Consider the following 22,914-nt stretch of genomic DNA (forward strand, 5'->3'; position numbering starts at 1 on the left):
ACCTTCAGCATTTAGCCATGCTGGCCACATGATCACGGAGATGTCTTCAGACAGCACTGGCTCTTCAGCTTTGAAATGGAGATGAGCACTGCCCCCTAGAGTCGGGAATAACTAGCATATATGTGCGAGGGAAACCTTTACCTTTTTACCTTTAACCTTGTTTAAGCTGTTTTTGTGGCTTTGTTTTCTTACATAAACCCAATCCAATTGGTCACCCTTTACCGTGTGAAACAATGGGCTAAGGTTAAGCATGTTAACCTTACCTACCCAGGTTAAGCATGTTCTGCAAATGCAACTGAAAGGTATCCACATGGATACTCTGTCTCCTTTCATGTTTAGCCTTGAAATTCACTTTCACACCTGACAGTTAATGTGTCCTCATCAGATGCAGGAACTGAGAAAGAAAAAGTGATGGAGTATGGCAATTAGTCAAGAGTGCTCTCCTACTACAGGTAGTCCTCAACTTACAGCAGTTTGTTTATTAACCGAAATTATAACAGCAGTGAAAAAAAAACTTATGACCCTTTTTCACACTTACGACCGCTGCAGCATTTCCATGGTCACGTGATTAAAATTCAGATGCTCGGCAACTGATTCATATTAATGACAGTCGCAGTGTCCCGGAGTCATGTAATCATCTTCTTTTGCAACCTTCTGAGAGGCAAAGTCAATGGGGGAAGCCAGACGCATTTAAGAACCGCGTTACTACCGTTTCCCCCTGAAAATAAGACAGGGCCTTATTTTCTTTTGACCCCCGAAATAAGTGCTTGGCCTTATTTTGGGGGAGGACTTATTATTTTTGAGGTGCAGGAGGCCCCTTAACATTGGCTTATGGCCCACAGATCAGCTGATCCAAAGGGGGTCAGAAGTTCTGTCTCTGTTTCCGGCACACTCTTGCCAGCCCTAGTGTTGCTGAGCCTGCCGCTCTTTTTGTGGCCGCCACTAAGAGAAGGGGCGCGGTAGCTAGGATTTGCAGGAGTGGCCTCCGCGAGGCTCTTCCGCATGGATGACAGATGCATGTGGGACACGTGGAGCATGTCCCCCCCCTCCCCCCAGAAATGGAGGACACAGGCTGTGCATGTGTTTAAAAATTGTTGGAGAAGGGCTTATTTTAGCGCATGCACTCAAAAACCCAATAGGGCTTATTATCTGGGGAGGTCAACTGCGGTGGTCCACTTAACAACTGTGGCAAGGAAAGTCGTAAAGTGTGTGTGTGTGTGTGTGTGGGAAACCCACTTCCACAGATGTTTCACTTAGCAAGAGAAATTTTGGACTCGACTGGGATTGTCCAGGACTAGCTTGTGTAACTTTTGTTCAAGCCTTTGGTGGGGGTTGGATCCTTGTGTGATTTTTGTTCAAGGCTTTAGTGGTCGTTGGATGCGCCCTTGCTGCTTCTCTGTCAGCAGACGACCCCTCCTGCCGCATTCATCTCCCATAGTATTACGTGACCGTCTTGATGTAGAAATTCACCGTGGCTCGAGACTAGGCGCCGTTATTCAAAGCCAATTCGAGAGAAGTTCCTGCCACCTACGTGGAACCGTTCCCGTTCGCCTTCGCCTTGGTCTTCCCCGGCGACCCACGCGGAGTGAAATCCGTTTTCTCCACCATCGCTAGCTAGCAGCAGCAGCAGCAAAGGAAAGCATCCCTCCCTCTCCGCCGCTGCCTAGTAGGCGGCGACTGCTGGCGTCACGAGGAGTTGTTATAGCAACTTCGCTTCATCCCCCCCCCCCGCCTCAGCTTCAGTCCTCCGACGCTTGTTCCAGCCTGCCGCTCTAGACAAGCTCCTCCTCTGTGGTTTTGCATCCCGGAAGCGCCAACAGAGCAGGGAAATGAGGAAGTGCGTGCGACGTGTGCGGTTGGAGCCGGCTTGCCGGAGGAGAGTTTGTTTTGGTGGGAGGCCGGTGCTGGCAGCGGCCCGCTGACCCCCGCCGTAGTCTGTGGCGCTCCGTGCCGGCCGTGGAGAGCCGTCCTTGCCCTCCTCCCTCTTCCCAGGCTCCCTTCCCCCTTTAAACCTGCCGGGGGCTCTCCCTCGCCTCCCTTTTTATCTTTCGGCGATGGCTTCCTTGGGTCCTTCGGGCTCCAACTGGGGCCTGATCACGAACATTGTAAACAGCATCGTCGGGGTCAGCGTGCTGACGATGCCCTTCTGTTTCCGACAGGTCAGTCTGGCTTTTGCGCGTGGGTCCCTTCCCTGGTTTAAAGGGCTAATGGCGTGAATGACAGGACTTCCTGCCTGTCCGGGGTTCCCTTCCAGCCACCTCACCCTGTCCCGGCTTTGTCGGTCTGCGTGGCAAGGTAGACTTTTCAGTAACTGCCTTTCCTTTCTTGAGCATATTTGTGTTAGAAAAGTTGCTCCTAGTATATTGAATAGAATTCAATTCATTTCAATTCTTTATTGGCCAAATGTGAGTGGACACACAAGGGATTTGTCTTTGGTGCATATGCTCTCAGGGTACATAAAAAGACAAGATATATTCGCCAAGAATCATAAGGTACAACACTTAATGATAGTCATAGGGTACAAATAAGCAATCAGGAAACAATCAATATCAATATAAATCATAAGGATATAAGCAAGAAAGTTACAGTCCTGCAGTCATAAGTGGGAGGAGATGGGTGATAGGAACCATGAGAAGACTAATAGTAATAGTAATGCAACCTTAGTGAATAGTTTGACAGTGGTGAGGGAATTATTTGTTTAGCAGAGCGATGGCATTCGTGAAAAAACTGTTCTTGTGTCTAGTTGTCTTGGTGTTCAGTGCCCTAGAGTGTCGTATTCAGTTAGTGGACGGACCATGGGAAGCCCAGAGGAAGAGTATTAACACTACTCTTTTTATATAATTCTTTATTGGCCAAGTGTGATTGGACACACAAGGAATTTGTCTTTGGTGCACATGCTCTCAGTGTACATAAGGAGAATAAAAATACATTCATCAAGAATAAAAAGATACAACACTTAGTGATAGTCAAAGTTACTAATCAAATCGTACTAGGAAACAAATAGGAACAATATAAATTGAAAGATACAAGCAACATGGTTATAGTCATAAGAGAGGAGAGATAAGATACTAGGAAGGAAGAGAATAATAATAGTAATACAGTCTTAGTAAATTATTGACAGTGTTGTGAGAATTATTTGTTCGGCAGAGTGATGGCGTTTAGGAAAAAAACTGTTCTTGTGTCTAGTTATTCTGGTGTGCAGTGCCCTATAGCGTGGTTTTGAGGGTAGAAGTTGAAATTAGTGTATTAATTTTGTTGTCAGTTTAAAGATCAGGTTGGTTCTTACCCATTTAAAACTGGTCCTTACGGTCACCTTTTGCCCTTTTTTCTTTTATGCTAAGCTTTCTGCCCTTTATTATTTGCCTTCACTTTTAAATATATCCCGTAAATATCAATTCTAAAGAGCCAGTTTGGTATATAGTGGTTAAGGACCAGGCTAGAAACCCTGAGGCACAAAGCCAGACGGTTGACCTTGGGTCAGTCTTTACCGCTCAGTCCTACGAAAGAAGCAATGGCAACACACTTCAGAACTTTTTGCCAAGAAAACTGCAGGGACCAAACCAGGCACTAAGCCAGGTATCAGCACTAAGTCTGAGGGACATATTTCTCCATGTGTGTCAGATGTTCTGCATATTTGCATGGTTCCAATTTTGTACATTGAAACTGACATTATTCTACTTCCTTTTCTCTTGGTCAGGGATTAATTCTATATTTTGGGGGAAAATATTTTAAGCCACTTCCAAACTGCTTGCTGTTATCTTGCATTAATGGTTATTATATAAAATATACAGGTTGAATATTCACCTTAGGAGCAGTAGAATGGCTTGCTTGTTATATTGCTCAAGGTTTATGTTTCATCTTTTTATTCTTACTTCGTATTCTTTTTAGATTGAGTTATATTGTCTGTTTTTAGAACATCTATCCTGATTTATTATAAAAAGGGATAGTATGTAAAAGTAAGAGTTCTCTTGATACATGAATTCCAAGGTTTGTTCATTCTTTAATGCTTTCTCTCTCTTATATTGTCCGGTCATGTTTGTTATAACTTGGTGCTTAGACACATGCCCATCTGTGTGACTTGCCTCACAGGCACAAAAATATAAAATTTGGGATTAAGCTTTATGTTTTATAAATTGAAAAATGACAAAGTATTTTTGTTCATCATTAAAAGTAAACATATATCTATATGAGAGTCATATAAATCTTTTCCTTTTTTTGTATTTTTCCTTCCCTCTCACCATTGCCATGTATTACTTTCCTGGATGTTGAGAGGCTTTCAGATTGTGGAATCCAATGTAAAGCAGATTTTAGAAACATATGCCCCAGGTTGTTTCATATTAAGAAATCACCTACGTGTCTAAGTTCCAGATACATTTCTTAGGAGCCATTTTGGTGTAGTGGTTAAAGCATCAGGCTAGAAACCAGGAGACTTTGAATTGTAGTCCCACCTTACTGTACTCCCACTTTAGGCCCCAAACCAGCTGGGTGACCTTGTGCCAGTCTCACACTCTGTAGACCTAGGAAGAAGGCAGTGGCAAATCCCTTCTGAAATCTTGCCAAGAAAACTGCAGGGATGTTTCCAGGAAGATGTCAGGATTGACTTGAAGGCACACACAAAAGATAAAGTTTGCATTACGTGGCTTTAGAGAATAAAGAGCCCTAGAATTTTTTTTTTCAGTAATTAAGAAAAATATATACCCCTTTTTGCTTAATATGGACTATATTATAAGTGCATCACATACACCAGCATGGTTGGCTGGAAAATTCTTGGAGCTGAAGTCCACATAACTGAAAGTGGCTAACGTTGAGAAACACTGACATACACAGAAGTGAAGGCACCCTCTAAATGTGTTGGAATCTAATTCTGAAATTCCCAGCCATTGCAACCATTAGATATAACATTGGAGATAATAGAAGCTGTAGCCCAATACATTTCAAGGGTGTCATTATATCATTGCTCCCCTAGGAGATAAACTTACAAAGGCCTCTAGTGGCTTTTATAAAAGATTTATTTACTCCAGAATACTACTTTCCATTGCGTTAGCCAAATGCCAAGGAATAGTCTGTAAATAGGACATGAGGTAAATCGTCTATACCAGTGCTGCATTCTTCAATTACTATCCCATAGCATGTCATCTGGAGTTCCCAATTCTGTCACATTTTTCAATGCAAGGTTTCTCAACATATTGTGCATTACAATACATACCATATAAATGAAGATAATAGGAAAACTCAGAATAGTTCATTATATATCTGTTGATATAATTGACAATCGCACTCAATGTGTAGTCCTCAATGGAACTACATCTACATGAAAGGAAGTAAGCAATGGGGTACCCCAAAGCTCCAATTTATGCATAGTACTCTTCAACATCCTAATAAACGATTTAGATAAGGGAATAGAAGGGGAAATAATCAAATTTGCGGACGATACTAAACTGGCAGGAATAGCCAACACCCCAGAAAATAGGCTCAAGATCCAGATGGAACTCTATAGACTTGAATTCTATGGATTTGGGTCCTATCTAACAAAATGAAATTCAATGTAGAAAAAAGTACAGGATTACACTTAGGCAAGAAAAAAAACAAGCATACATGTATAAATTAGATGAAACCTTGCTCAATAGCAGTAACTGTGGGAAGGATCTTGGAGCCCTAGTGCACAATCACTTAAATATGAACCATGAATATGCGGCAGCAGCCAAAAAAGCCAATGCAGTCCTAGGTGCATTAACAGAGGGATAGAATCAAGACCACGTTTAGTATTAGTCCCACTTTATAAAGCCTTAGTAAGACCAAACGTAAGAATACTGCATCCAGTTTTGGTTACCATATTATAAAAAAGATTTAGAGACTCTGGCAAGGTGTACAAAGGAGCAACAAAGATGATTAAGGGGCTGGAGATTAAAACATATGAAGAACAGTTGCAGGAATTGAGTTTGTCTAGTCTAGTGAAAAGAAGGACTGGAGTGACATAATAGCAGTGTTCCAATATTTGAGGGGCTGCCACAAAGAAGACAAAGTCAATCTATTTTCCAAAGTACCAGGAGGCAAGACAAGAAACAATGGGTGGGAACTAACCAAGGAGAGAAGCAACCTGAAACTAAAGAGAAATTTCCTAACAATGAGAACCATTAACTACTGGAATGGCTTGCCTTCAGAAAGAGTAAAGACAGCCACATCTGGAATGGTATAGGGCAGCGATGGCGAACCTTTTTTGGCTCGCATGCCAAAAGCGGGGGGAGCGCAGGGGGGTCGTGCGTGGGCATGCCACACCCATAAATCAACGCATGACCCCAGCGCTCATGTGTGCATGACCAGCACTCCCCCCATTTTTTGCATGCTTTTTTTGCACTCCCCAGGCTCCAGAGGCTTTATAGGAGCCTGGTGAGAGCGAAAACAGCCTTCCCCGGCCCCCGGAGTCCCTCCGGAGGCTTCAGGAGCTTCCCTGAAGGCTGCGGAGGGCAAAAAACGATGCTACAAGCAAACCAGAAGTCATTTCCCAAACTACCAGTTTGCCTGTAGGGCCTGTTTTTTGCGCTCCAGAGGCTTCAGGGGAGCTTCAGAAGCCTCTGGAGGGCTGCGGGGGAGGCTGTTTTCACCCTCCCCAAGTTTCTATAAAGCCTCTGGAGCCTAGGGAGGGTGAAAAATGGCCTCAAAAAAAGGCTGAAGTCAGCTGGCCATTGCACGAATGCATACTGGCCAGCTGACCGGGCAACACCTTGCGTGCCCTGACAAATGGCTCTGCATGCCACCTGTGGCACGCATGCCATAGGTTCGCCATCCCGGGCATAGGGTCTCCTTCTTAATCTTTGGATTAGAAGAACTTTGAGAGCCCTTTGTTATTCTGTAAAGATTCTGAATTCTTGTGAGCTTTTTTTTATATATATATTTCCCAATCTAGCCTAAAACCTTGGGATTTTCTATCCAAGCTCCATTAGGTTCAACCTTGCTTTACTTTTCAAAAACAGCCAGGATCGGGTAGATGCTACTGCTTAGCTAGTTAATAATTACTACAATATAGATAATGACTATCTAGTTAATAATTCCTATTAAATGTCAGCTTGTTCTGAAATGTACATCCATGTTATTCTCTCGGCAACATTAATGAAAGTTTGCCCTTCCCTTCTTCTGGGATCTTGCTTGACTTCTCAGTCTAATCTTAGTTACTGACTAAGTCTGCTTAGTTTTTTCAGGCTCAACCAAGGTCTGGTTCATGATTTGTGTTTATTACACAAAGACTGAACAGAGAGAAAAGAAGGTCCTTGTCACATCACACATATCAGCAATGCAAGAATGTTTTTATGTCAGATCCCAGCAACAGTTTTGTGAATTTCAATTTCAGTAAGTTATTAACTCTATCTGCAGCTTCTGCATTTTATCTCCTCCTGACCTTACTATTTCCCCCTATCATCTAATCGTGTATGTATATGATTGACCCATACTCCTCATTCTGACATTATCATTTTCATTCAGGTTAATATTCCTTGTGTATAATGGTGGTCTATTAAAATTTTGTGCCGCAAATATCTTTATTGTTTTTAGTCCTGATAAATACAGGCTTCAAGAAAGAAGCTAAACTTGTTGACTTCATTTTTTAAGTTGCTAAGAAAATAGGTAGCCTGACATTGGTTTTTTACCCAATAAACTTTAAAAGATTGGAAAACAATTATTGCAAATAGTTAAAATTGTTATTATCAGAGGATTCCAACCAATCAAGATGTTAGCTGTCGGTTAGTTCCATCTTTTTCCCAACAGATGGCATTACCATGAAGCAAAGCAAAACACGTGAGTCATTTAAGTAGGCCTGCTAACAGATGGCACCAGGATGCAGTTGTATTGTTCACGTGTAGATCTACATCAAGGTATTTCTTGATGGAATAGATGATTAGTAAAAAAATGAACATAGTTATTTGATCAAATGTGTACATCAAACAGCCTACTATTATCAGCTTTAACTTTGGGATAATTTAGATATATTTATTTGTTTTTTTGTATCCTTCCTTTATTATTTTTACAAAAGACTCAAGGCAACAGACACAGCCAACACTCCTTCCTCCTTCTGTTTTCCCCACAACAACAACAACTGGTGAGGTGGATTGGGCTGAGAGACAGGGACTGGCCCAGCTGGCTTTCATGGGTAAGGTGGCCCTGGAACTCAGTGTCCCCTACTTTCTGGCCTGGTGCCTTAACCACCAAACTAAACTATCGATAAACTAAGATAGAAGACAGACTAGCGCCTGATTCCTAGATGCTTATCATCCTCGATATCTGCTGTTTGCAGTTAGCTGTTTGTTGAATATGGATTATATCCTGCAAACAAGTGTTAGCTTAGACCACGTTTCCTTGTAAGATACCTATCCTTTGTTGGAAGAAATGTCCTTCTGGGTTCAGTAGGGGGGGAAAACACTGGAAACATGGAGATTGCTTGGAAAGATGGTTTTAATGGTGGACAGGACCACATGGTTTGAGGTCAAGTCAAGTCAAGTTTTATTGTCATGTCAACAATATACAATACCATACACAGTGGAACGAAACGACGTTTTCCCAGGACCAAGGTGCTACGTCAGACAAAACAGGACACAGAGCTACATATAGCTCTAAATCTAAGAACTAAAAAGAGAGAAAAAATACACAAGCTAAAAAAATATATACACAAACTAAATACACAAGTATTTATGGTTCCAGTTTCTTTGCGTTGAGGAGTCTGATGGCTTGTGGAAAGAAACTGTTACACAGTCTGTTTGTGCGGGCCCGAATGCTTCTGTACCTTTTTCCAGATGGCAAGAGACTAAAAAAGCGTGTATGAGGGGTCTGTGTGGTCAGCCACAATGTTTCTGGCTTTATGAATGCAGCGTGTGGTGTATATGTCCATGACAGAGGGAAGATGATCTTCTCTGCCGTCCTCACTATTCGCTTTAGGGTCTTGCAATCTGAAACGGTGCAATTCTCAAACCAGGAGGTGATGCAGCTGCTCAGGGTGCTCTCGATGGTCCCTCTGTAGAAGGTTGTGAGGATGCGTGGTGGAAGCTGTGCCTTCCTCAGTTTCCTAAGAAAGTAAAGACGCTGCTGGGCCTTCCTTGTTATGGAACTGGTGTTGAGGGACCAGGTGAGATTCTCCGTCAGGTGAACACCAAGGAATTTGGTGCTCTCTACAATCTCCACGGAGGAGCCATTGATGTTCAGCGGGGAGCGGACGTGTTGTGTCTTCCTGAAGTCAACAACCATCTCTTTTGTTTTGTTTACATTCAGAGACAGGTTGTTGGCTTTACACCAGTTCATTAACTTCTCTACCTCCTTTCTGTATGCTGTCTCACCGTTCTTGCTCATAAGACCCACCACGGTCATGTCATCAGCGAACTTTATGATGTGATTCGAACTGTGCATTGCTACACAGTCGTGCGTCAGCAGGGTGAACAGCAGAGGACTGAGCACACAGCCCTGAGTGCTTCCAGTACTCAGTATGATGGTATTAGAAGTGTTGTTCGCGATCCGGACTGTCTGAGGTCTTCCAGTCAAAAAGTCCAGGATCCAGTTATAGAGGGACGTGCTCAGGCCCAATAGCGTCAGCTTCCTCATCAGGTGTTGAGGAATGATAGCGTTGAATGCTGATCTAAAGCCTATGAACAGCATTCATACGTATGAGTCTTTGTTTTCTAGGTGAGTGAGGGCTAGATGGATTGTAGTGGAGATGGCGTCTTCGGTAGAGCGATTCGAGCGGTATGCAAACTGCAGTGGATCCAATGTTACGGGCAACAGGGTCTTTATATGCCTCATGACGAGCCTCTCAAAGCACTTCATGATGATGGGAGTAAGTGAAATGGGATGGTAGTCATTGAGGCAGGACACTGATGGTTTCTTTGGTATGGGGACGATAGTCGTTGTCTTGAAGCACTTTGGGACAACAGTGGTGTCAGAGAGATGTTGAAGATGTCAATGAAAACATTTGCCAGTTGGTCTGCACATCCTCTGAGCATTCTACCAGAAATATTGTCTGGTCCCGCAGCTTTCCGTGGGTTGACTCTGCTTAGAGCTTTCCTCACCTCAGTAGCGGAGAGACAAAGTAACTGGTCGTTGGAAGGAGGTGTGATCTTCCTCGCTGTCACGTCGTTCTGTGCTTTGAAACAGGCGTAGAAGCTGTTTAACACATCTGGAAGTGAGCCATCACTCTCACAGGCAGGTGGTGATGTTCTGTATTTAGTGATGGCTTAGATGCCCTGCCACATACGCCGTGTGTCGCCGCTGTTCGTGAAGTGTTGGTGGATGCTCTGGATATGTGTACGCTTAGCTTCTCTGATGGCTCGGGACAGATTGCCTCTCGCTGTCCTTAGGGCTGCCTTATCACCTGCCCTGAATGCAGAATCTCTGGTTTTTAGTAGAGCATGCACCTCTCCAGTTATCCACGGCTTCTGGTTGAGGTGTGAGATAATTTTCTTGGAGACTGTGGCATCATCAATGCACTTACTGATGTAGCCAGTCACTGACGATGTGTGCTCCTCCAAGTCAATGGAGTCACTGTTGGTTGCAGACTCCCTGAACATGTCCTAGTCAGTGCAATCAAAGCAGTCCTGAAGAGCAGAGATGGCTCCTGCTGGCCAGGTCCTCACCTGCTTCCGAACTGGTCTTGAACGCCTGATGAGTGGTCTGTATGTTGGAATTAGCATAACAGAGATGTGGTCTGAGTAGCCAAGGTAGGAGCGGGGCTTCACCCGGTATGCACCGGGATGTTTGTATAAACAACATCCAGCGTGTTTTCCCCTCTGGTTGCAAAGTCTACATTCTGATGAAATTTAAGGAGCACAGTCCTGAGATTTGCATGATTGAAATATCCGGCAACAATAAACAATCCATCAGGGTGTGTATTCTGCAGTCCGTTGATGGCCCAGTGAAGTATACAGAGCGCTTCCTTAGCATTAGCGCTAGGTGGAATATACATGCCGAGTATAATAGCAGTGGTGAATTCCCTGGTGAAATAAAAAGGTCTACATCTCACAACCATAAACTCCACAAGCGGTGAGCAGTAGATGGAAACAAGGACAGAGTTTTTACACCATTCTCTGTTGATGTATACACACAGTCCGCCGCCACGAGTCTTACCGCACAGAGCTGCATTTCTGTCAGCACTAAACGCAGTTAACCTATCCAGCTGAATAGCAGCATCCTGAACTCTATCACTCAGCCATGTCTCAGTGAAAACAAAGATGCAGCAGTGTCTGTACTCACACCGTGTAGCTTGCTGGAGTCTGATGTAATCTAATTTATTGTCCAGGGAGCAGACATTTGCTAGCAGGATGGATGGTAGAGCAGGCCGGCTAGGGTTTGCCTTTAGCCTAGCGTTAAACCCTGCTCGCTTTCCGCGCTTCCGCTTCCTCTCGCACCACTTCCGATGCCCCCTCCTCCATCCGTTGGCTTCTGGCGATGCCGGGGTCTGAGGGCCTGGACCTCGGAGCAAGCCAAGGTTACGCAGCTTCTTCAGCAAATCATCATTAATGGTGTTGGAGTTGTTTCTGTATTTCCATAGTGTCTGCCGAAGGTACACATAAATGCCGGTTGTTCTGACATCCATGTTTCATGGGAGAGGATACAACATAAAAATAGCACCACTTTTTGGATACGGAGCGGCCGCTGTGAGCTACTGCCGTGCCGCCATTTCCTCCAATAAACCCCTTCCAGATGGGTGGACTTTTTTCAAAAGGATTTCTCGGGCCACCCCTGCCGACTTGGAGTTTGGTCCTGGGGAAAGGGGGGGAATCACATCCCTAGAAGATGTTGAAGAAGAAAAATAAAGGGGCTGGCTTGCTGAGAGTCCCTGGGTTTTTTGCCCTCTCTGGGTCCCACCCCAGAGCTTCCTGTTCCTGTGTAAGAAATGCATTCTGATTGGTTGTCAGACTCCCAGGGTGTGTGTGTGTGTGTGTGTGTGTCTTAGCTAACTTGTAGGCTGTCCTGAGACCCAAGATTGTTTGCTTTGCTGGCTGATGCAATTTTCCCAGGTGCCTTGTGGTGAGTTTCTATTTGCTAGATAGGTCTGCCTGAAGGGGGTAGATCTTTGTTATGTAGAATAGACTGGCTCAGGCCTTAATGGCCCATTGACAAAGGGGGGGGGGGAGCTGAGTTTCTGCCTCCCTTTTAGAGGAAATATTCTTCCCTTTTAACATTTCCTAAAATATTTCATTTTCTAGTAGAGGAGTGGGCTTTCACTTCCTACAATCCCCGCTTCTTCTTCAACAACTTTGAGTCATGTGATCCCCCTTTTCCCCAGGACCTCAATCCATGTGGTCCTGTCCACCATTAAAACCATCTTTCCAAGCAGCCTCCATGTTTCCAGTGTCTGTTTCCTCCACTTGGAAATGAACCCAGAAGGACATTTCTTCCAACACTTTCAAGCATCCATTGATTTTGTGCATTCTTTATAGGGAAGGAGATAAAAATATCCAGAGTGATCTGAATGCTCCAGGATACACATATCCCATTCAGCTTTTGCTGTTGCCCTTCCTTAAGAAGTTCTTGCAATATAAAATTAATGCCAGTGCAATCTTACATATAATTTCAGAGAATGCTATTGCGTTTAACAGGGCTTGTTCTGCAACTACAAATGTAAACATGAAAATTACATAATCCTAGAGAAAGTGTGTGGAGATGTTGAAAGAGTTATTGTGTAAGGTAACTGGGACATTGGAAGGGGATTATACCTGTTGACGTTGCAGAATATCTCTACGTGGCACTGCCTTGTTTGGCATCAACTCTTCTTCATCTGCCTGTATACTTCCAATTCTGATATTGCTGTTGCAGCAAAGAGCCCCTTATGTCTCTGTTTTAGGCCGTGGAGATGAGTGTCCCCACTGATAATTAAACAAGGGCCCGTCCATTGCGTGGGACATTGGTACAGCAGTTCCCACGTCACCTGGAGGAAAATGATTATCTAGACCCGCGCCAGTCTGGCTTCCGACCCGGGCACAGCACGGAGACGGCCTTGGTCGCATTGGTTGATGATCTCTGGAGGGCCAGAGATAGGGGTTGTTCCTCTATCCTGGTCCTATTAGATCTCTCGGCGGCGTTCGATACCATCGACCATGGTATCCTGTTGCACCGGCTAGAGGGGCTGGGAGTCAGGGGCACCGTCTTACGGTGGTTTGGCTCCTACCTCTCTGACCGGACGCAACGTGTGTTGGCAGGGGAGCAGAGTTCGACCCGGAGGTCACTCACATGTGGAGTGCCACAGGGATCGGTGCTCTCGCCTCTCCTGTTCAACACATACATGAAACCGCTGGGCGAGATCATCCGTGGCTTTGGGGTGGGATATCATCTGTATGCTGATGACACTCAGCTATACATTTCCACCCTGAACCACCCCAATGAGGCCGTCGAAATGATGTCCCGGTGTTTGGAGGCCGTACGGGTCTGGATGGATGGCAACCGACTAAAACTCAACCCTTCCAAGACGGAGTGGCTGTGGCTTCCGGCCCCCCGGTTCAACCAGGTGCTTCCATCTCTGGCCATTGGGGGCGTGCAACTAGCCCCCATGGAACAGGTGCGCAATTTGGGCGTCCTCCTAGATGCCCGGCTGTCCATGGATGACCATGTAACAGCCGTGGCAAGGGGGGCGTTCCATCAGGTCCGCCTGATGCGCCAATTGCGCCCCTTATTGGACCGGGATGCCCTACGCACAGTCACCCATGCGCTAGTGACGTCTCGCCTGGACTACTGCAATGCTCTCTACATGGGGCTTCCCTTGAGATGCACTCGGAGACTACAGTTGGTCCAGAACACGGCCGCGCGGGTGATTATGGGGAGGTCTAGATACTCCCCTGTAACACCTCTCCTGCGCGAGCTGCACTGGCTTCCTGTGGTCTACCGAGTGCGTTTCAAGGTTTTGATTATGATCTTTAAAGCGCTTCATGGCATAGGACCTAGTTACATGCAGGATCGCATCCTGCCCCACACATCCCTACGACCAATTCGCTCACACAGAGAGGGACTTCTCCGGGTGCCGTCCGCCAAACAGTGTCGGGGGGCGACATCCAGGAGCAGAGCCTTCTCTGTGATGGGCCCAGCCCTGTGGAATGACCTCCCCCGTGACATCAGGATTATTTCCGATCTCCGCTCCTTCCGTGTACAGTTGAAGACCCACCTCTTTCAATTATCCGGCCTGGCTCAACCGTAATTTTTTCATATTCCTCCTGACTGTCTTTTTTAAATTTTAAATTTTTATTGTATATTGGGTTTTTATTAAACGGGGTATGTTAATGGTTTTAATTTGTCTAAATGTTTTAATCTATTACCTCCTCCGTGCAGGTATGTCTTTGTATATATGCATGTTTATATATGTCTTAGTGTACGCCGCCCCGAATCCTGCCTGGAAAGGGAGCGGCTAATAAATTCAAATTTATTATTATTATTATTATTATTATTCACGGGCACAGTTGATTTTCCTGGGTTGGACTTAACAGGAGATGGACTGCTGTTAGTAATTAAGTGCTTGTGGTTATAAAAAATACTTACCACCAGTGATATGTGGTTATACACACGAACATCTGGTCACAGATGCTTTCCAAATGCATGGCAACACTTGTTACCAGATGCTGATAATAGATGCTGTGGTCTTTGCTTGCATGAATGGTTTGGTGGAAGATGACGGTAGTAGAATGCTAATTCCTTTACAACTTTTGCCCAGTAAGATTGCATTAATGTAGCCTTTCTATGAACAGGTCCTATTTTGCTATATCTGGAAATGGCTGTGATAATCTTCATTTTGTGTGTTGGGGTGGGAGGTGGGGAATGTGCCCGGGCATTTTCTTTAAGGAACCTTTAGAAGACTTTGGTTGTTTCAATACCGGAGCTACTAACTGATGTCAATAAACCTTCCCTTGGAGAAAAAGGCTTTTGCAGCTCTTTGGATTTAAAGGGTCCTTGGAATAGGTCATTGGTTTGTTATGCATACAGTTGCCTAAAGCTTCAAAAGCTGCAACTCCTTTGATTAAAACAGGACAAATAGCAGCTGTGATTAAAATGTAGCACCACTTGTTCCTGTCCAGTGTCATGCATTGTTTTCATAAATGTTCAGCCATTCAGGTTCTCTCCCCCCTCTTCTCTCTCCCCCCCAAACTCCTTCCACTTCCTCTGCAAATGTGTCCAGAGAGCAAACCGGCACAATGCTTTCAGGACAGGTAGCTAACAGGGTAATTTATGTTTATGCTGTAAGTGGATAGAACAGCCAGTTTCACTTGTGCAGAGGAGTTCAAACCCCTGGATCAACAGCATGCTAACTTGTTTAACATGAATCTGGTAGTAGCTAAAGACAGATCACCGTTCTGGAATAAGCCCAAAACCTGTCACAACAGCAGGGCAGGAAGGTTTTTCTCTTCCATAAATTGCTTTGGCTTCTCTTTCGAAGTAAGGAGGTATTGCAACTGAACCATTTAGTAAATAGGTGGCTGCTCTGTGTCTTTGCTATACGTGTGTGTGTGAGAGGGGAGGGATGAAATTCAGCAGGTTCTGACCAATTCTGGAGAACCGGAAGGGGAAATTTTGAGTAGTTCGGAGAACCAGCTAATACCACCTCTGGCTGGCCCCAGAGTGGGAGGGGAATGGAGATTTTGCAGTATCCTTCCCCTGGAGTGGGAGGGAATGGAGACTTTGCAGTATCCTTCCCCTGGAGTGGGAGGAAATGGAGATTTTGCAGTATCCTTCCCCTGGAGTGGGAGGAAATGGAGGTTTTGCAGTATCCTTCCCCTGGAGTGGGAGGGAATGGAGATTTTGCAGTATCCTTCCCCTGGAATGGGGAGGGAATGGAGATTTTGCAGTATCCTTCCCCTGGAGTGGGAGGGAATGGAGATTTTGCAGTATCCTTCCCCTGGAATGGGGAGGGAATGGAGATTTTGCAGTATCCTTCCCCTGGAATGGGGAGGGAACGGAGATTTTGCAGTATCCTTTCCCTGGAGTGGGAGGGAATGGAGATTTTGCAGTATCCTTCCCCTGGAATGGGGAGGGAATGGAGATTTTGCAGTATCCTTCCCCTGGAGTGGGAGGGAATGGAGATTTTGCAGTATCCTTCCCCTGGAGTGGGAGGGAATGGAGATTTTGCAGTATCCTTCCCCTGGAGTGGGAGGGAATGGAGATTTTGCAGTATCCTTCCCCTGGAGTGGGAGGGAATGGAGATTTTGCAGTATCCTTCCCCTGGAGTGGGAGGGAATGGAGATTTTGCAGTATCCTTCCCCTGGAGTGGGAGGGAATTGAGATTTTGCAGTATCCTTCCCCTGCCACACCCACCAAGCCACGTCCACAGAACTGGTATTAAAAGAATTTTGAATTTGACTACTGAGGGAGAGGGAGAGAGGGAAGGAAAGAGAAAGAAAGAAAGAAAGAGAGAGAGAGAGAGAGAGAGAGAGAGAGAGAGAGAGAGAGAGAGAATGAATGAATTCATACATCCCATTTTGGCTGATTGTTGCTCAGAAGCAAGGGAATCACCTTTAAGAGGCCAATGTGTGCTTGCAAATAAAAAGTCTGGCATCTTTTAGGTAACATGGAATGGCAGTAAGAATACATAAAAGAAGAACTGTTTTGCGGGAGGAGATGGTGATGATTCGTCTAGTATTTATACCATTTCCCCTTCCTATTGTAGTGTGGCATCTTTCTGGGAGCCGTGCTGCTTATTTTCTGCTCCTGGATGACTCATCAATCCTGTATGTTCCTAGTGAAATCAGCCAATCTCAGCAAACGCAGGACCTATCCTGGACTAGGTGAGCATGCTCAACCTGAGGGTGGTTTCATCCCAGCCTTTTCTTGCCCTTTCCTATTTTACAACTTCATATTAGCATGGCTGAATTATTCCCAGTATATAAACTGTGCCCCTTCCCTACCCCACCAAATAGTTCTCTTCTCCCTTACATATAGCAAACATTCTTAGTGTACAGATTTAATTCGTCAGAGTGCTTCAATTCAGTGGATTAGAAAAGAAGGGAAGAGCCTAAGCAGAGGTTCTTCGTGTCTGCTCTACAGTGTTGCTCTCTGCTCAAACCCACTCACGTCCCCTGCTCAGCATGGTGTTGAGGATGTTGGGTTCTGCCAGTAGAGACCCTAGTATGGTCTTCTTTGGAGTGTGTGCTTATGGCAGCTTAAGGGGGAAGGTTAAGGGAAAACAGTGTTCCAAGTTTCAAGCAGCCAAGAACACTGAAACATCTGCAAGATTCATGTGTGTGGTTTTTTGGCAAGAACCAGCAGTCCTCTTCCTCTTAGTTCGCTGTTGTGTCTTGGCACCAGGATCACCATCTATTTTTGACCTCTCCTCTGATTCCCAAAGATTGAGGGGTGGGTGAGTGGGTGGAACGGCGGAGCAGAGCCCAGCAGAGCAGATACGTGGCCAGGCCTTGAGGATGCAAACATTTCTGCTTGGTATGCATTCTCTTTGCTGGGAAACAAGTCACGAGCAGGGCCGGGATAGTCTCTCCCGAACTTTCTCTTAGGCGGCTGCTCCAGCAGGGCGAATGCCTTTACCCATTTAAAGTTTGCTCATTGCAGAAGGTGGAGTTTGTCCCTGGGGGTGGCAGAGGTGAAAGATTCTCATGACAGGATATGCTGTTTTCTGGCCTCCCACAGCTGTAACCCCATCATGTGTTTCCTGAGGTGCCTCTTGGGGAGTCAGAGTGGGGAATTGGCTGGTTTCTCTGCTGAAAAGAGGATTTAAAGCAGTGTGCAGTCTCCTTAGTGACTGCTGAAAGACGGCTACCCCCAGTTCCTCCGTTGCCCGAGGCTACCTCATTTAGCTGCACAGTGTAAGCATTGCAAAATATGTCCATTGGCAGCAAGGAAAAAAAGAAAAAAACCAACAAGACCTGTGGTCTTGAAGGTTAAACCTTAACGGCAAAATATATGCTTAATTATAACTCTTTTTCTCTTGAGGGAGAGGAAGAGGGGGATCAAATGTAGCTCTTCCTCCTTAACACCAGATGCCCATAATCATTGATTTCCCCTTCTGTGTCACAATAAGTCTTTATACGCTTCCCCTTTTGACTGAATACATTAAGTCCTGTTTACCTTGGGTTGTCTGCCAGGAATAAGAGGTTCCCTTCACTTTCTAAAACTAAGCAGCTTAGAAACACAGAAGGGTCAGTAAATGCTTCCAAACTTTCTGGCACATAAACATTGGTGCGGAAAGAAATAGCTTCCCCCCCCCTTTTTTTTTTTTGCCTGCCTTTGCCCTGGGAGAGATGCCATCAGCCAAAGTGGGGAGAATGCCTGGGAAAAAGGCATCCTTAGCCCAAGGGAAGGCTTTACTGCTAGAGTCGTCCTGATGCATCAAGGTTGAGCAACTACACACAGCAGCCTTTGTCATTGCCTTTCTTCTACACCGGTCCAGCTGCAAGCGATCCTGGCAGAACCTAAGCTGATTCTGTGGGAGGCTTTGGCAGCTTTGAAGGATGCATGAATGGTTTACAAATTAACTTAATTTAAGCTACGTCTTCCGGAAGAACATTCAAAGCTTTGGCTACAAGAGCCAAAGCAGCCAAGAAACAATAGGAATAAACAAAACACCTCTAAACATTATTTGGAAGGGGGTGCAAGGGTGAAGGAACATTTGTTATGAGTCCAACAAATCAGTAGTGTTTGTCTGTTAGAAACTAAGAACGGTGCGCTTTATATTTATTTTTAAACCATTGTGGAGCTATGAAAGGATAATTTAAAATAACTTATCCTTTAGGGTTGCCTGTATATTTTCTAGGCATAGATGCAGAAGTAATACCCAAAGTGTCCAACCTCAAGTTATCTTTGTGACTCCAGGTTCTCCTGTATATGTGAACACCAGCATGTCCTTATTCTAAAACTATGCTGGTCTGTGAGCAGAACAAAGATTTGATTAATACTCTAGAACAGTTCTTGCAGATATAGAAATAACCTTGTACACCATCAAAATTCTGGAGATAGAGAACACCATTTGCTTAACAATTCCTCACACACTGCCAAGTTCAAAGACAAGTCCATTTCAAGAAACGGGGCTCCCTGTGTTTGCAGTTCTACTTGCTCTTCTAAATGGTACAGCAAAACTGGAATTTAACATCTTGAACAAAGTTAAAAGAGTCATTTATTTAAACACAGATTTGGACCTTGCTTTATACTTTTCTCATTTTTGGCTATTTGAATTTAAACAGACTTGTTAGCACCTCAGTGGAAAAAGATAGGCACACTGCTTTGGGTACCCTCCCTTAAAGGTGCATGAAGTAAAACAGGCAAGGTATAAATATGTATAATATCTAACACATAGATTAGTGATACAGCTAGTCCTCAGCTTACAACCATTCATTTAGTGGTTGTTTGAAGTTATAACAGCATTGAAATAAGTGACATGACTATTTTTCACACAACTGTTGTAGCATCCCCATGGTTACATGATCAAAATTTGGATGCTTGGCAACTGGCATGTCTTTATGACCTTTGCAGCGTCCCAGGGATCATGAGATCACACTTTTGCAACCTTCTGACAAGCACAGTCATTGGGGAAGCGAGATTCACTTAACAGCCGTTATTACTTTAATAACTGCAACGATTCACTTAACAGCTGAGGCAAGGAAGTTCGTAAAACACCAGTCTTGCTTAGGCAATGGAAATGTTGGGCTCATTTGTGAAGAATATCTATAACGAATATATTTTACTTTGACTGAAAGTATTTTAGATTATATGTTAAAAGTAGGTGTTGGGAGATTTGGAAGATATTTTATTTACTTTTATTTATATATTTAACTTGGGGTACAGCTAACTAGCAGTTTCAGCAGTTTTTAAAAAATCACATAAAACTATTATTTACCTGGAACCAATAGTAATGACTAAAGAATTCAGCATGACTGAAATTGTTAAATTCGGCACGTTTGTTCCTCTTGGCTCTAGGTGCTCGCTAAGAAAGGATTTTTTCGAAATGACCATCAGATCATCAGTATTTCTTATGCAGTATTCTATTAACATGTGTCGATGTTAAGGAGCTAGACATTCTACTTCCCCTCCCCACTTGAATGGAACTCCATTCCAACTGCCAGTTGCCTTATATGAGCATTGCCAGCGCGTGCCTCATCCGGCCTGCGGGCTAGGAGTTTAACCATTCTACTCCCCACCCCACCTGAAAAGAACTCTGTTCCAACTGCCCATTGCCTGATATTAACATGCTCTGATGCTAAGGAGTTACACATTCTACACTGATTTTCAAGTTTTAAGTGTCACTGTATCAAGCCCAATTGTAACTACTCATTAATTATCAATCCCAATCACATAGTTTCATAGCAAAGCATGGGTATCCAGCTAGTGTACCATATAAGATTGATGCTATGGAGATATAACGAGAGAGACCCTCATATCCTAACTTGAACTTTCAGAGGAAAGGTGTGATATAAATGCAAAAAGATGTTGTGTCCACAGCTGCATAAACTAAAGGACAGCCTCTTCCAACTTGATACCTTTTAAGAGGGTTGGACTATAGTCCTTACCAACCTTCAGTAACCAGAATATGCTATTATAGTTACAGTGGCTAGGGATGGTCTGAGTGGTAGCCCAATACGCAGGGGTGTCAAACTGGCAGTCCGTGGGCCAGATGCATCATGCACAGGACATGTCCACCCCAGCTCCACAAATGGGAAAAACATCACGTGATGGCAATGTGACACTGGGCGTTTGACACCCATGATCTAAAGGATATCATCCCTAGTGTTGAATCTTGATTCTAATGATCACTTGCTAACCAATAGGGATAACTTGCATCCTAGAACAGGTATGGGGAACTATGACCCTTTTATGACTTATGGACTTCAACTCCCAGAATTCTGAGCTGGTTCAGGAATTCTGGGAGTTGAAGTCCACAAGTCACAAAAGGGCCATCGTTCCCGACCCCTGTCCTAGTACATTAATCCCCTTAGTCATTTCCAGTTTCTGACAGAAAAACCCTTCTGTTTATTCTATCCACTTTTCCAGTTAAGAATTTTTCACCTAACTTTACTCCAGAAACTCCAAATTCTCTTCTGAAAGGTTGCTATTTCTCATGCTATTGCCTAATCAGTTGGTTTTCATCTGACACTTACGAGATGCCCAATGAAAATCTGAAATGATGATAATCTTGAGCACACAGCTGGGTTATTTCTAAAGATTTGGTCAAGTAGGTTCTTCCTTTTCTAGTGACAAAAGCAGGCATTTATTCCTAAACATCAGTGGGAGGCTATATGGTCTGGCTTACATGTTTAAATAACTGCTCACAAGCAGCTTTTTTTCCCCTTCATGTGAACAATAGAATGCTAGAGAACATTCTTATAGACAAACCCAGTGGCTACTTCCACGAAGAATAAAACCCAGATTTCTCATTTCCAGCACACCCATTTAACTCAAGTAGCTACTGTGATCTTCTGGAAAGACCTCCCATGAAGTTGTGCTGAGCATGCAAATTGACCACCCATGCAAGCAACAATTTCCATAATCAGATAATGTATGAACTACCTCTGAGTATGTGACTTACTCAAAACTGTTAGTATTACTCTCCAAATTTCCTAATCGCCTTTCTAAAGCTTCTCTACATTGAATATTAAATGAATGACTCTCTCTGTCAGGGTTTTTTTTTGTCTTTTTTGGAGAGAGACAGGGAGATTTGGGCAAACTTCTTTCCCTGCCAGCATTTGGTTATTTTGGCTCTTTTAACTTTCTTCCATGAAAGCACATGAAGATAAGATTCTCAGATCAATGTAGTTGCTAATCCCTTCTGGATTGTATGTTTAGACTTTTATAAAGCCAGAGAAAGAAAGAACCTAAAATGTTTGCAATATGAGCCCCCCACCCCAATAATCTGGGGAAACAAATCATTAAAATTTATCTTAAGGCTTCACTTACAAGTTTGCCCTTGGGACTAATTTTTCTCCGGCTATTCTATATTGGAGCCAGGGAAGTAAGTCTGCTTTGTACTTAACTGTATAGGCCCACAAACATTTTTAAAGCAAACAAGAACATAGGAAACTGATATTCACAAGTACTTTCCTTGGAAAGCCTGTTGTTGAGGCTGAAATGTGTAGAACTGGAACACGGTAGCAGATGAAAAGTGAAAGCGTAACCGAGCATCTAGGTCTGTGATGGCCAGCCAATTTGCCACCCTCTGCTAAACTGGGCTTTGCGTCAAAATTCTCTTTTGAGATAAATTTGAATGACTTTTCTGTCCTCCCTCCCCACAGATTTACTGAGGATGAGCCATCAAGGACATTTTCATCAATGGGCCTGCCTTTGTTGTATTCTGTATTCTTACTTGTTTTAATTGAAAACCAGTGATTCTTTTTCAATTGAGAAATTGATTTCTAAGGAGATTTTATCCTTGGCCTTTACCGTTGTGGAGAGGGCTGCTTTCTCTTGCCTTCATCCTTCTTCTGCTACATTCCTGCACTAGGTTGTGTTTTTTTTTTAAAAAAATAAACCCAACAACACAGATTTCCCCAAGAGAATAAGTACATTCTGCAAAGTGAGGTTGAAAGCCAGCTGCCCTTTGTAAACATTTCACATGAATGTGGCATTAGTAATGGTTCCAGTTAAAAAGGTTCTCTCTCAGAATTGGAGGTGGTAATTTTCCTCTTACCCTCATAGTCAAATGGCTTTTGAAAATGCAAGCTGAGCTTTCCAGAGCAGCAGCGATTTCAAGGATGCGAATTGTTTTGTGTGGCAAGCAGCGATCAGTGTATGAAATGAAAGAAGAATAAAAAATTCTATCGGTTAAATCCCTTTGGTGTGGTGGTGAATCACGGATACGGTCAGGGTGGTTGAGCTTTCTGGGCACCCATCTTGGTCCTCCCCTCAGCGGCACAAAGTGGTTCATCTGCAGTGGGGCAGGAAGGAATAAAATCAGGAACCCCACTGAAATTTTGCACTGCAGTAACTTTTAGCCACACAATCTCTCTTAAGGCTCGCATATTT

At 44.0% G+C, this 22,914-nt stretch overlaps 1 protein-coding gene across 1 annotated transcript in view; it reads left to right on the forward strand.

Moving 5' to 3' along the window:
* The first annotated feature begins 1,918 nt into the window (after window positions 1-1,918).
* SLC38A10 (solute carrier family 38 member 10) overlaps window positions 1,919-22,914 on the forward strand; it is a 102,529-nt gene continuing 81,533 nt past the window's right edge. Inside the window, exons 1-2 of the mRNA XM_081967392.1 lie at window positions 1,919-2,159; window positions 16,619-16,736. Of these exons, the coding sequence (XP_081823518.1) occupies window positions 2,055-2,159; window positions 16,619-16,736 (223 nt within the window). The 5' untranslated portion in view covers window positions 1,919-2,054. The remainder of the gene's footprint in view (window positions 2,160-16,618; window positions 16,737-22,914) is intronic.

This window comes from Natrix helvetica, assembly GCF_964273705.1.
Source record: "Natrix helvetica genome assembly, chromosome: 1".
NCBI classification, from domain to species: Eukaryota; Metazoa; Chordata; class Lepidosauria; order Squamata; family Natricidae; genus Natrix; species Natrix helvetica.